This window comes from Arvicanthis niloticus, chromosome 20 (genome assembly GCF_011762505.2).
Source record: "Arvicanthis niloticus isolate mArvNil1 chromosome 20, mArvNil1.pat.X, whole genome shotgun sequence".
Taxonomy (NCBI): domain Eukaryota; kingdom Metazoa; phylum Chordata; class Mammalia; order Rodentia; family Muridae; genus Arvicanthis; species Arvicanthis niloticus.
In genome coordinates, this window is record NC_047677.1 from 41,691,928 (window position 1) to 41,707,711 (window position 15,784).

Consider the following 15,784-nt stretch of genomic DNA (forward strand, 5'->3'; position numbering starts at 1 on the left):
AAATACTAGAAAACTGTTCCCTGGGGCAATGCTGGTGCCAGGGGCATCTCAGATGATCTTGGCTAACAGACACATGGCATTCCACACAGAAGGGCTCAGTACAGTGGACAGTGCCACATACTCTGCCAAGGCTTTCGGGTGCCTGTGTCTGGAAAGGGCCTGAAGAGGGCAGAAAAGACTTGCGTCTGCACTGAGTTCTGCTTTGCATCCTGCCCTTGTGACTCTTCCACCCCCGCCAGGAGTCCTTCCAACATCGAATGGGGGAAACGTCAAAAGGCCTAAGACCCACTGCAAATATTTAATGAACTGGGACCCAAGAGTTATGCAATCTGGACCTTGGAAACTGGGGGGACTGTCAACATTTACAGATGAGTGCAACATGAAGCTCTTCCTACCACGCTGACCAGTGCTGCTTTGGCTGTGGGGAAGTGACTAAAACCGGTCAGCACCAGGAGGAGGCACACACACTGTCTGGGCTCAGCTGGACCTGCTACAGCAAGAACGGTGTACCAGCCAGCGGAGGTCAGGGGCTGAAGCCATGATATGGGGCCATTGGCTGGTTTTGTCTCATATACTGTATCTGGGTTTCTCCGTGGCCTTCAGGGTGGCCTCTCTGCCCCACCCCTTTTTCCTCAGCCTCACAGACATCAGGCCTTTTCTTCCCTCCCCTTTTCTACTTCACATGGCCAGCCTAGTTCCCGCTGACCTATGACCCACCCATGCCTCACAGCTCTGGTGATTCCGGTCACTGCCTTCATAGTCATTCACCCACTGCTTTGTGAGCCTCTGGCTTCAGGTCTTCCCTCCTGTGACCAGGTTCCAACAGGCCACTTCGTGACCGCCAGCCTCCTTTGGTCTCTTAAATCGATAAGGAAGCAAACAGCGTACAGGCTGTAGCTATGTAACCACCACAGGCTCCTCCCACTTCAGATGAACGGAAGAGATGTCTGCGGAGACTTACAAAAGAGAACACTGAGAGGACTCAGTGAGAAAGACAGCTGGGAAGCATCCTGATAAATGGACTGATGGATGGACTGAATGGAGACCTCCATTGTCCCTTGATCAGGAACAGAACTGCTGGAGTCAGAGTTTGAACTCTGCTGCCTGCTCCTCCCATCACACAGGCAGACCTAATATCATGAACTTGCCCCAATGGCTGTGGCAACTTCATGGACCCAGCACACACGTCAGTTACTTTTTTGGTGGGTAGGAGGGTGTTTTTTCTCTTCATAGCCCTGGCTGTCCTGGAACTTACTCTGTAGACCAGGCTGGCCTTGAACTCAGAGATCTGCCTGTGTGGTGATTTGAATATGCTTGGCCCAGGGAGTGGCACTATTAGGAGGTGTGGCCTTGTTGGAGTGGGTGTGGTCATATTAGAGTGGGTATGGCCTTGTTGGAGGAAGTGTGTCATTGTGGGGGTGGGCTTTGAGACTCTCCTCCTAGCATCCTGGAAGACAGTCTCCTTCTGGCTGCCTCTGGATCAAGAATATAGAACACTTAGCTCTTTCTAGATCACCATGTCTGCCTGGACACTGCTATGCTTCCCGCCATGAGGATACCATTCTGAACCTCTGAACCTGTAAGCCAGCCTCAGTTAAATGTTGTCCTTTATAAGAGTTGCCTTGGCCATGGTGTCTCTTCACAGCAATAGAAACCCTAAGACAGCCTGCCTCTACTTCCTGAGTGCTGGGTTTAAAGGCGTGCTCCGCCCCCGCCACCCCATTCGTTTACTTTCATAGTAGAGCCACAGCTGCACCCTGAGGAAAATTCATAGTCCCAAGAGCTTTTAATGCTGAGCTGTATTCTAGATGAAGGAAATGAAAGCTGATTGTGAGCTGCTCACAGCTGAATGAGCAGCACGGGAAAGCTGTGTATGCTTAGCAAGATCTCTGGAGTCACAGACACCAGGGATCAAGGGGTGCTGGAGTTGAAAGAGAAACACAAAAGAAATCTTCAGGCGAGAAGATGACAGAGCTCATAAGACAAGGCAGGGCAGGGCTGGGCTCAGTGGGGAGTACTGGCCTAGCATGTGGGAGGCGCTGGGTTTAATCCACCCTAGCACCCCACGCAGAAGTAGGGGCACCTCTGGCAGGAGAAATAAGCCAAGAGGAACTTTAACTATAGGACACATAAAACAACAAACGGTACTGTGTTAAAACATAGTCCAGTTGGAAGTCATGCTTTAAAGAAACCGAGAGCACAGACTAATGGTGCTCATGACCAAACTCAAGGGACAGGCAATTAGACAAAGGCTCTCCCTGGCAATGTGTGGATGCAGGTGGGACAGAGCATCCTCAGTTGAGATGACTAAGAGGAAGGCAACTCTCTATCCAATCTGGCTCCCAGCTCTCTGGCTCTCCAGTTCCCTGACTCCCCAAAGCTAGCTTCTGTCAAGTCGTGAGTCACACGGCACAGTGACTCTTCCCCAAAGAGCTCAGCACCAAGTCTGCAAACATCTTGTGCTAAATCCAACTGTCTCCTACTGTTCCAGCACATTTCCCTTCTCCAGTTGGCATCTAGTTTAAATCTGTGTGAAAGATCCTGAGACCTAGCCCACAAGAGCAGGCAGGGTCAGACTCTTGAGGTCAGCTGGGGATGAGCCTATGATCTTCACAGAACCAGCACGAGTCCCTGAATGTGTTTGGCCTCCCTCCTTCTAAAGATTTTTCATATCAAAGGTTGTGGGTGTTTTTTCCAGACCAGAAACATGCTAAATGTTCCAGTGCTATTGTTGTTTTATAAATGAAAAGAAAAATGATAGGCTGGGAAATAAAATGTATGCATACACAGCCAAGGATAAGTGTCTTTCAAAAATAAAGAGTTTCTATAAACCAATAAGAAATGGCTGGACTCCCCCCAACAAAACAAAGAAACAACAATAAACCACTAAGAAGATTTAAAAAGTGTGCATTCACAAACACACCAAGAAATAAAAATGCCTAGCTACAGTTTGTCTACATATTCACCATGTAAGCCTAGCAAGGCTTGGTCAGAAATGAGGCCTCCTTACGTAAGGAGGCTGCATCCCTCCATCAGCACCACTGGGTGTGAGTGAGGCTCTGCTCTCTGCAGTCTCAGGCTTGCTGTTCCTCACCCAGCTCTGCTGCTGAAGCAGAAGACGCACAGAGCCTGTGGGGCCTGCCACCCCCTTTGGGCAATGAGGGGACGGTAATGGCACAAATGCCCCACTCTGGAAACAATGACGCTTAGCTCTGGTCATCGTGTTTGAAGATCAGAAGGAAAACACAAAGAGGTCCAGTTGGATGCCAAAGACCTGGTAGCTTTTGAACCCCATGGGTTAAAAGTTCCTGCCAGAGGGCGGAAGGTCAGCTTTGAGAGCTGTGGACATAGGACTTAGCACAACTTACAACAGGAGGTCTTTGTCTGGGTCATAATTGAGCATCTGTCCCTTGGGGACATGTCCTTTCTTACACACACAGGGACCCCTGTCTGGGTTGGACAGGGGCGTCCCAGCTGCTGACGGCTGCTGTATTGAATTCAGGAACCATGAGTCAGTGCCAGCTTAGGGTCCCCACCCACTTGTTCCCAGGAGGCTGGGATCTCCAGGAGGCGTGCCCTCCTACAAGAAATGAGGGCCCAGAAGTGAGGGCCTTTCCTACGGAACATGGGAGAGCGCCACAGGCCTGTCATAAAGCTTTCCTTAAAATAATAGACAGCCATGGCTGAGCTAAGCAGAACAGTTGTGTGAAGTTCCTGTCCCCGTGGCCAGCAGGGTGCTCCCTCAACTGTATGTGCAGCCAAAGAAAGACCATCCTACTCTGGCTAGCTTTAAATGAGTAATTTTTCTCGTTGTTTTGAAACAGGATAGTCCAAATGGACCTGGAACTCTAGATCTTTCTCCCTGAGCAAATGTACATCTCCATGCCTGTCTTGCTAACTTTTCCCCTAAATGCCTGCATGCCCATTTTTCAGAAGGAATAGCTGAGCCCTGACTAAACCCCATACTCTCCTCATCTTAAATTTGGTGCCACCAGCTTTCCATAGACCCCAGCTCATGCCTGAGAAGGTGGTCTGGATCGACTCAGGATGGGTAGAAGTAGCCTCCAGCAGCTATCTTATAGACCCTGGGGCCTCAGAGAAATTCACACAAGCCCGTTGTGAGGCTTCAACTCATCAAACCACAAAAGTTTGGGGAGCAGATGCCACTCCACCCACAAATGGGGAAGTCTGGGCTATTGCCTCAGGCTACAGCATCAACTGGAGGAACCCGCTTTCTCTTGTCTCCATTGGCCCCTTCTCCCCTGGATCAGCACACAGTAGGGTAGCACAGGTTACCTGGAACTTGTCAGGGTCTGCTGCTCCAGCCTGACCCACAAAGAGGCCAGCATCATGCTCCAGCTCCAGACCCTGTGAGGACCGAGCAAATGGCACCCTCTGGAACTCTTCACAGTCTACATAGAGAGCCACAGAGCCTCCATCCACGCTGAGCGCGAAGTGTGTCCACTGGCCAACAAACGCAGGTAGGCGGAAGCTAGCTCCTGTCTGGGTCTGGCTGGCACCAGGCTCCGTGTAGAGCAATGAGATGTTTTGCTGTCCATCTCGGACCTCTGAGAGCTTCACGCCTAGTGAGACTACCACCTGGGAGGCATCGGTGATGGCAAACAGCACCCCTGCGGCCTCTGTGGCTGGCCGGACATGAAACAGCAGCGAAAAGTCCCGGAAGAAGAGTTTAGGGAAGTGGTACCGGGCCACCTGGCCACTTTTGGAGTCTGGTCCAAAGATGTAGGCCGGCCCGACGTGAGGGTCGTCGATTTGTGAGATCTGCTGGGATAAGGGGTCTCCAAGGAGCTGCAGTAGCCCCACCTCCTCAACAGCATGCTCTGCAAAGAGAAGGACACCCAGTGAGGCGACTGCACAGGATTAGAGCAGAACACAGTGGCATCCTGGGAGACACGGGCCACGGAACTACCCCCATGGGTTCACAGGCAATCTCAAGATGGGTGTGAAGAACTGGGGCGTGGAGTCTCCCACCCTCCAGACCCAGACTCTACAGGAGAAGCACAGAGGTGGAGTAAGACCTCTCTCTACTACAAAGAGAGAGGAGGCGGCACACAGTACTCCTGCTCTCGGAACCAGCTAGGTGATAAATCAAACTCTGTAGACTCAGATAACCAGGCTCCCAAGTTAGCTTTCTGTGGTTTCACTCCATCATTATGGTTTCTATGTTGATATCAAACCCTCACTCTGGTTCTCCACAAGCCTGTCGATGTGTCAGGTGGGATGTTCCCGGATGTTCTGGGACAGAGAGACAGAACAGCTCTTCCTTGGCCATTTCTGCTCCCTGAAGTTTGCCACCACGCTGTGACACAGAAGAGCCACATGAAAACTTGCAGCAACAGCCCTGTACAGACTCTCCCAGGTTCACTCTTCTGATGTGCTCCGGTGACCTAATTCACATACTCACCTCAGTCCTTGCATCATCTTGAGTTGTGCACAGACGTGCAAGCCCGCCCACCCGACCCACTGAATACACTCCAGTGGTGTTAGCATTACAAAGCCTGGGAGAAGGCGCTTTGGGCAGAGGCCAATGTTCACATCAAGAGCTCTTCAAGGGGCTGGTGAGATGGCTCAGCATTTAAGAGCACTGACTGCTCTTCTGGAGGTCACGAGTTCAAATCCCAGCAACCACGTGGTGGCTCACAACCATCTGTAATGAGATCTGATGCCCTCATATGGGGTGTCTGAAGACAGCTACAGTGTACTTACATATAATAAATAAATAAATAAGTAAACCTCTGGGCTGGAGGGAGCAGGGCAAGAGGGAGAAGGGAAGAAGAAGAAAAAAAAAGAGCTCTTCAAGGCATGTCGGGGAGTGTGCATGTGTGCAAGAACACCACACCTCGGGTCAGGTTCCCACTGTGGGGCTAAGCTGGCCAGGCTCTACAGATTAGGAGGTGGGGAACTCCAAGCCCCCAACTTCACAGGATAAGCTGAGTCAACGAGCCCCTTGAAACCAGAAGACAAGAGCCGCCATCAAGCATATCCCTCAGGGGACAAAGAACAGCTTTGTGTGCCACGTGGACAGCCCGATCTGCTGCGAGGGTCTCCAAAAAGCCTCACCCTGTCACTGCTCCCTAAGCCCTGAATGCTGACCAGACATCGTGTTTGCTGGGTACAGAATGGACCCGGCTTGGTGGGGGCATGACTGGCAAGGACTGAGCTGAGTGTCTGCAGCCTTTCAGCAGAGAGCAGAGATTAGCAGGCCATCCCCGGACAATCAGTAATCCAACACAATCACAGCTGTTACAATGTTCTCTTCTCACCAGAACCCCTAGAACACAGCGGGGAACCAAAGTTTAGAAAAGCCAAGTCAGCTATGCTGCCTGCACGCTGGAGACATGGCTACTCTGCTCCTCCTTCTGGACAGCAAAAACCCCTGGTGCTCCATTTAGCCCAAGCACGCAGGACTCTACAGCTGCCGGCTTCCTGGGCTGGAAGGCACCAGTGTGTTACGTGATGACCCCTGGGTCCTGCAGCCAGCTCTTTCCCAGTCCTTTCATTTCCTTTCCATGAAATTCTTTTTGGCTCGGTCGAGAGGAGCTTGCCAAATGCCAGGGCCATAAGATCACTGGGCTCTGTTCTCTGGTTACAGCAATGGTGAGTGGGGGAGGGGCTGGATGCCTATGCCAGGAAGTTCATTCCCCTGTAAGGAGCCATGCTCTGAGAGATCAGAGGGCTGCTGCAGGAGGCTGGCCCCTATGCAAGCTAAGGCCTGTCTAGTCACTCATCAGAACTCAGATCCAGGAATGGGGGTCCTACGTGGTTAAAGCCCACCTTCCCTAAAGTGAGTGGGTATAGTTCTGAATAACCAGTATTTTTAACACACATGCCCTTCAGCTCCCTGTAGAACCAACTGCAATCAGCATCCCTTCCACCCCCACCCCACCCAAGCACAGCCAAGGCTCAACTCTGGAGGGACCAGCAGTAAGAATGTCTGGTGCTCCCAATGGAATGACTGCACCAGGCTCCCGATGGTACAGGAGCCCCTGACAGCTTCCCTCCCTGGACTACAGTCAATCCATTACTTTCACAGGTAACCTCAACAAGCAGGGCCTGGTTTAAGGACATCGAAGGCAGATGGTACAGCCATTTGGCAAGGGCTAGCCTTCGGCAAGGGCTCAGTAAAGGCAAATGTCACAAGAAAAATGACCCTTAACAGGGACCCTGGCAGCCCCAGGGCAAGAGGGCACACTCCCTCACTGAATACCTCTAAGTAGGAGACATCTCCCTCAGCAAGAGTCCTGGCCAATCCTGATGTCTGCCTACCCTGGAAAAAGGCCTCCAACTAGGCCAGTATCTACTGGGCTGCTCCGGGATTTCTCTAATGGAATAGAACAAGCCTGTCACCCTGAATGACTGGTGCTTCTGACATCCAGGGCGCCACAGTTTGCCAACTGGCTCTCCCAGGAATGTAGCCTGGGGACTGTACATCCATCCCTGGGCTGACCACTGGCTTTCCCCACACCCTCTTGGGGCTGCTGTGTGCAGGGCTCAGGCTGTGGCAGCCAGTTCTTGCTCTCTCCGGCCTCCAAATCCTGTAGAACTCAGGCTGTGGCAGCCCTGCCTCACAGAACCTAGGCCTGAGTTCTACCAGATGTGCATCTAGTGCTGCCAGACCCTAGGTAGATGTCAATCAGTGATCTCCCAGTCCATCCCGAGACGGGAACATTTCTGAGATACCTAATTGCCCACCAAGCAACTCCCCAGGAACCTTCTAGAGAAACTGGTGTTTAAACCAAACATTTCCCTTGAGTCAGAGGGAAATAGGGCAGCCCCTCCCTGTTTCTAACTTCTGGAGTCTATTCAGATACAAACACACTCAGTAGCTGTGTGGGGACACAGGAGCATCTTCTGTGCTGGACCCATCCCGGATACCCAATGGTCATCTAGGACAAAGCTGCAGAATTCGGGTGACAAGTCGAAGTCGCATTAAGATGGTCTAAACTGCTGTGGAAAAGGCTCAAAAGCTATTTGAACTAAGTAGTCAGTGGAGAGTTTTATCACATCCGCCTAGGCCTGGCTCCGCTGAGCTATGGCAGATGCAACTCACCAGACTCCGGTGGAATGAGGCCTTAGAGGGCAGTTTGGTGAAGCTTTGAATGGAGCCATTGTAAGAGGTATTCAGTGTCCTCACGGAACTGAGAAACTATAACCAACCCAGAAAAGAGTAAAGGAAACAAACAAACAAAACAAACAACAACAACAAAAACCCAAACAAACAAAACAAAAAAACCACCACCACCACCACCATCAACAACAACAAAAACAGTATCAATAAAAAAACATAAAATGAGATAACAGTTTGAGTTCCGGTAGACCAGCAATCTGAATACACGGCAAAGTCTCCAGTGGAAGACAGACTTGAGTTGGGCCAGAAGCAAAGAGCAGAGGGAAACCTTGACAGCCCGGCAAAGAAAAGAATCTGGCAAAAACACACAGAGAGGTCGAGGGGGGCGTGAGCAGGCAACAGTTACAATTTGAGCATTGCAACCGCACCAGGGACAAACATAGCAAGTAGGCCAGAGTTCAAGCTGAAGTCATCCTCCTTCGATCTTTGTCTGCCGGCTGCCCAGCTGGGTACATATGTGTCTAGGAACGGTACCCTAGGTACACACAGCAAGGCAGGTATTTCTTAAAGACGCCCCCTAAGCACTTTTTCTGTTCAGTTGGAAAGAGACAACCTCAAGGGTGATGGAGGGTCCTTCCGGAGCCTCACAGGTGATACCCTCCCTAATGCTACTTTGTAACCCAGTAGCAATTAGAGCGAGCACAAGCCCAGGGTGGGCAGACACCTGATCTCCATATTAGAAGAAAATACGTGGAACAAAACATTCCCAGAAGCAGCACTGCACCCTGCCTGAAAGACGAAAACCGACCTGAGCAAGTGAAGACTCAGATTGACACGCTACCCCCACCCCCATGGTCAGCGTTATCCAAAAGCGGCCCTGGGAGGGTATTTTCTGACTAGGAGGAGGTATTTAGATGCGATCCTATTTTGAAGAGGAAGGTCCTGGGTCTTGAGAATAAGGCAGGGCCTGGGCAGGGTTATCCCAGAGATCCAGATCAGGCCCTACTTAAGGTGCTGGACCAGTGTTTAGTATGCACAGTGTTTAGTATGCAGAAGACCAATGCACCAGAGTGTAAGCAGGCCATTAAAGCAAGAGGCAGGAAACACCTAAAGGTATAGTGGGCAGAGTAATCCTAGGGTGTTAAAGAAAATGCCAGAAGCATGCAGTCACAGGAAAGAAAGGCAGGGCAGCTCTCTGGGAGACACAGGAAATATGTTAAAGGTGCTTTCCTATACAGATTGAGGCCATTCATGTAAAGTTAGAATCAATTTCCCTGTCCCTGTGTATACACATGTACACAGACCTCAGTGGACAGAATAATGGTCCCCAAAGATGTCTATCACAGTGAACGCTATTTTACCCTACATAGGACCACTACAGTGGGTTGTGTATCTTGAGATGAGGATGAGCCTTGTATTTACATATTCATTTACATATTCATGAATGTTGTTATTCCGGGCTAGAGGCTCCTGCTCAGGTAGGGGGCTGAGTTCTGAGCCAGAAATGACAGAAAGAGCTCCTTGCCTTCTGCCATCCAGGCTAGCTACTGATATGTAATCTGTGCTAATGGTGTCTTAAGATTTGTCGTTTTGGAAAAAAAAAAAAAAAAAAAAGTTTCAAAGTGAGAACTCTGAAAAAAATAGCAGGGCATCGAGAACCAGGCATGGACTCTTTGGAACAGACAAGCATGCTGCTATGGTGATCAAATATGTAATGCTGGGTGGGAATCGGACATCTATATAGGGTCTGCTCCCTGCCCCCTTCCCTGATACCTGTAAAGGAATCTGAGAGCCTAGCAGTTGTGACACCTCCTTCCTCTAAGAAGCTCCCATAAAGGGAACCACCTCCCCTGCCTGGAGGGCCTGATTCCCTTCAAAGTCCATCTTGTACTGTTTATGCCAGTCTGTCCATGACATTAGTAACTCTTCTTATAGACGCCTTACCCCTAACAATAGGTGTCAGTGCCCCCTTGAGCCCTTCACGCCAAAACAAGTCCTCCACTGTGAAATCAAAGCACAGGCAGGGATTAGAAGTCACATGACCATGTGAAGAGTCATGGACCCTCAAAAAGGAAGAGGCGCAGCCAATCATTAAAGCCGTGCCAGTGTAAGAACACCAGGCTACGCCACCCTGTTATTTGCTACAGAATTTAAATGTATTCACAGGATTATTACATTGTTTTTGGTTTTGGATTCACAGGTATAAACATGTAATTAAGCAGCTGGGCTTAGTGGGGTGTGTCTTTAATCCTGGCACTTGGGAGGCAGGGGCAGGTGGATCTCTGTGAGTTGGTGGTCAGCCTGGTGTACAAAATGAGTTCCAGGGCAGACAGGGCTGTTGCAAAGACAAACACTGTTTTGAAAAACAAAACAAAAAAGAGTTGCCCAGGGATTTCAACAGGGGCAGACACAGATATAAGGGAGTAACACATTTGAATACCACTGAGGTTAAGCTGGTGTATAGCCAAATTAGAAGTAATCTAACTATACATGGTAAACACACACACACACACACAAATACTCACAAAATTCCATATACATAAAAAGATATAAATAAAAGTATACATAAAAAGAAAATTAAGAAGGAATTTAAACATTTCATTACAAAATCAACTAAAGGGGTGAGAGAGAGAGATGGCTCAGTGGTTAAGAGCATTGGTTGCTCTTTGCAGAGGACCTGAGTTGGGTTCCCAGTACCCACAAGGCAGCTCACAACTATCCACAACTCCAGTTCTAGGTGACCCAGAGCCCTCTGCTGGCCTTTGCAGGCTCCAGGCATGCATACAGTACACATACATACATGTAAATGAAACACACACTCACACACATAAAGTGAAAACAAATCATCTCAACAGAGAGTCAAGCCTGTAATGGGGAACAAAGGTCTTAGATACAAACTGTATCAACAGCAGGGACAGAGGTCCTCAGGGCAGCAACTACAATAAATGTAAATGGATTAAATATCAATCTAAAGACAAGAGATTGGGGCTCAGTAAGTAAAGGTGCCTGCTTGTGATCCCGGGAAGGAACTGATACCTCTAAGTTGTCCTCCAGTTTCTCATGTGATCCAGGATATAGGCTGCACACACTCAAACACACACACACACACACACACACACACACACACACACACACACCCCTCTTGTGAGTACTGGGAACCAAACCCAGGCCCTCTGCAAAGAGCAACCAGTGCTCTGTGATATTTAAAAATTTAGAGACTGATGATGTAATTTAAGAAACTATAATCACATGCTCTCTACGTGAAGTGTTTCCTATCCAAACAGGCTGACACAGAAAGGACAGCCTATGCAGAGAGGATGCTGGGTAGCTATACAGACAGAATAGACTTTAAACCCATGTGTTACAAGAGGCATGGGGACAGGAAGGAATCAACACAGGAAGGGACTATGACAGAAAGAGACCAGCAACATATATGAAAAAAAAAAAAAAAAAAACCTGACAGAACAAGGGGAGAGACAGAAAGTTCTATAACGGTAGCCAGGGACTCTCACTGAAGGGCAGAACATCCAGATTGAAGACAAGGAAGCACTTCCCAGATCTGTAGGCATACACAGAGCACTGCCAGCCACAACAGTGCCCAAGCTCCTCCCTGATGTAGATGCAACGTTTCCAAGAGAGACACATGTCAGGTCACAGAAGAACCGCAACAGACATGAAAAATATCCTCCAGCCACTTTGAGATCAAGTTAGACATTAAAAACAAATAAAACTGGAATATTTACAGATTTGTGGAAATTACACTTCACAGTCCTAAACAACCAGTATATACAAAACTCAAAGCAGAAATGAAAAAAATAAACATTTAGAAACAATAAAAAAAAATCAAGTGTGTCGCCATAAAAACTGGTGGGGAAGTTTCTTAAAAAAAAAATCTTTGAAAAGGGAAATCTATAGCTATAAATACCTCGTTAAAAGTCAAATGGTCTCAAATAAACAACCCATATCATGTGCAGAATTAGGAGAAAGGTGGCAGTGGGTGGGGAGGGGGTTGGGGATCCAGAGCAACAGAAGGAGAAAAATAGGAAGAAAGAAACAAAAATCAATAAAGCAAAGAATGGGAAAACACATGAGGAAAATCAATGAAAGCAAAGTCAACTCTGTGGAAAGATAAACATAACTGATGACCCTTGTAAAGCCGACCAAGACAAAAACATGGGGGAGACTCATGACAGAGGTCAGGAGGGTAGGGCTGCCCACCACTGACTACAGGAATGGAACGGGCTGTGACAGAGCCTGAGGAAACGAAAGAAAGAGGCCAATTTCTAGACATACAAAAGCTACAGAGGAAACCGAACGTTTGGACAGACCCACAACTAGAGAGGAGCCGGGAAGAATTGCAAAAAACAAAACAGACAAACAAAAAAAGTCTGCTTTAGGGAACTCTGTAAAAACATTTAAAGAAGTTGCATTGATTCTTCTCAATTGTATCCCAAAATACTGGGAGAAAATGTTCTATCCCATTCTATAAGGCCAGTATTATCAAAGTCAGATAAAGATACTTTAAAAAAAGAAGTTGGGAGGGGAGGGGGAAGAGGACGAGAACAAAGAGGAGGAAAAGAAGGAAGAGGAGGAGGAAGAGGAGAAGAAGAAGGAGGAGGAGGAGGAGAGGAGGAGGAGGAGAAGAGGAGGAGGAAGAAGAGGAGGAGGAGGAGGAAGAGGAAGCAGAGAAGGAAGAGGAGGAGGAGGGGGGAGGAGGAGGGGAGGAGGAGGAAGAAGAAGAGGAGGAAGAGGAGGAGGAAGAGGAGAAGGAAGAAGAGGAAGAGGAGAAGGAGGAAGAGGAAGCAGAGGAGGAAGAGGAGGAGGGGGAGGAGGAGAAGGAAGAAGACAGAAGACAGATAGGTTGGAAAGGAAGCTGCCAGTATAAACACCCAAAAGATTCTGCAACAAGCTTCTTAGAACTGTAAGCAGTCTGGGTAAAATGAAACTACTCTAAAGAGACCCTTGTGTCTCTCACTCTGACTATCAGTTGAAACAATGTGCCCCAAAGAAATGGGAATTCCGCCCCCCACCTCCACCCCCAGGAATCCCAGCTGGGAGAAGGAAAAGGTACCAGTCTGAATGGGAACTTGTCTCCTGGAGAGAGATTTCACACATCTTTGAGACCACCTTACAAGAGGAGACTAAAACCCAGTGGGTGATGGACCAGTGATTGGCAGGACCACATCCTGACCAGGGCTGCTTACATGTGCACACCCTGGCCCTCTATTGGAACTCTCTTCTCACATCAGGACCTGAAGACAGATTTGCTGGATTTGATCTTCTTCCCTCTTCCCAATGTGGCCACTGAGTAAATCTATTCATGTTTTCCACTTCTAATTTGGCTTTTTAAAAATTGGCTTATGGAGGATGGATGGTCGGAGTGTAACTGGGGCATAGATTATGACCCCCAAATTTGGTAACAGAACAAACAAATGAACTCAGCAAACCAACAGGATAACACATCCATCAACAGAGAAACCACCATTTCTCCACAGTAATACACAGTCTGAAAAGGAAAGTTCAAAGTGACTTCCACATATAGTAACACCGAAAAGAATAAAATGTTTAGGACCTAACTTAGTCAAGAAGGGGAAAGTCTCGGAAAGAAATTAAAGACAGCAATGACAGGCCGCCCACACTCACCGTGCCTCTGAAGCAACCCAAGACAGAGCAACTTATAAATAACAGAAATAGATTTCTCACACCACTGGGTGCTGAGTCCAAAACCAAGGTATTTTGAGACCTGGTCCCCATTTCTAAGATGGCACCATCTCACCGTGTCCTCAAGAGTGAACTGTATCCTTACACAGCAGAGGCGAAAGGGCAGAGAATAGTACACACCCTCCCTGTACCTTCATGAGGGTGTGAAGCTCATTCGGGAGACCAGAGCCCACAGTCACCTCTAGAAAGCCACACCCCTCAGCAGCACTAGATCTGGAGGAGACACATTCAAACTACAACCATTATAAAAGCCATCCAAGATGACCTTCAGGCTATAAGCAAATCCCTATGAAAACCCCAGTGGCAGTTTTGGTTTGGTTTGGGTTTTGGCAGCCTGGGCGATTGAACCCAGAATATCGCCCATCTGGAGAAATGCTTAGCACAGAGCCACCGCTCCAGTCTTCCCAATGATGGTTTTTGTAAAACATGAAAAAGCCATCCTGAAGTTGATGCCGAATCTCAAAGAAGCCAAAGGAATCTTGACAAAGACTAGAGCTGGTGAACTCACAATTTCTGGTTTTAAAACTTCCTCCAAAGCTACAGTCACCAACTGTGGTGGTTTGAATATGCTTGGCCCAGGGAATGGCACTATTAGGAGGTGTGGCCTAGTTGGAGTAAGTGTGGCCTTGTTAGAGGAAGTGTGGGTGGACTTTGAGACCCTCCTAGCTGCCTGAAAGGCAGGCTTCTGGCTGCCTTTGGATCAAGACAGAGAACTCTCAGCTCCTCCTGCACCATGCCTACCTGGATGCTGCCATGCTCCTGCCTTGATGATAACAGACTGAACCTCTGAACCTGTAAGCCAGCCCCAATTAAATGTTGTCTTTTATAAGAGTTGCCTTGGTCATGGTGTCTCCTGACAGCAATAAAACCACACTAAGATACCAATATTATGTCTCTGGCATAAGGACAGATATATAGACCCAGCATGGTGTTGCGTTATCTGTAATCGCCTACAACCAGCTCTGGAAAGGCCCAGTCAGGATTTCTTAAACCACACAAGCCCCCATCTCCAAGACAAAATAAAGGCAAAAAACAGAAAAACAACAACAAAAAGACAGACTGATAAGATAGACTATAGCACCTAGAAATAAACTATCACACATATGACCAAATGATTATTTCCTCCAAAGCCACAGGCTTTAATGGTATCAGATTCTCACACTCTGTGTGTGTGTGTGTGTGTGTGTACATAATATGTGTGTGTGTGTATATATATATATATATATATATATATATATACACATATATATATGTGTGTGTATATATGTATACACACACACATATATATATATATACCATATGCTATATGCATATATATACCATATACTGTATGTGTGTGTGTATATATATATACCGTATATATGGTATATATACTGTATAAATATATACTGTGTATATATATTATATATACTATATAAATATATACCGGGTATATATATATTATATATACTCTGTGTGTGTATATATATATATATATATATATTCATATATATAGTATATATAGTGTGTAAATATATACTGTGTATATATATTATATATACTATATAAATATATACCGGGTATATATATATTATATATACTGTGTGTGTGTGTGTGTATATATATATATATATATATATTCATATATATAGTATATATAGTGTGTAAATATATACTGTGTATGTATATTATATATACTGTATAAATATATACTGGGTATATATATTATATATACTGTGTCAATATATGCTGTATTATATATATTATAAATATATAATGTACCCATGTCTCCTCTACCATCAGATCTGTGCTCACCTTGTCATCCCCACAGCATCCTGGCTGCATAGCTCACACACATTGCCATTCACATGCACCATCCTTCAAACTGAACCAAAAAGAAAAGGCAGCCTCAACTCTCTGACCATAGGCATAACGCCTACTGCCTTGCCTCTGACCATGGGCATAATAATGCCTACTGCCTTGCCTCCCCCCACC

General features: G+C 47.3%; 1 protein-coding gene across 6 annotated transcripts in view; it reads right to left on the bottom strand.

Moving 5' to 3' along the window:
• Positions 1-15,784, bottom strand: part of Col18a1 (collagen type XVIII alpha 1 chain) — a 112,542-nt gene that overhangs the window by 39,186 nt on the left and 57,572 nt on the right. For all 6 annotated transcript variants that reach the window (XM_076917027.1, XM_034523749.2, XM_034523748.2 and 3 more), the window contains one exon: positions 4,297-4,841. In XM_076917027.1, coding sequence (XP_076773142.1) covers positions 4,297-4,841 — 545 coding nt within the window. The remainder of the gene's footprint in view (positions 1-4,296; positions 4,842-15,784) is intronic.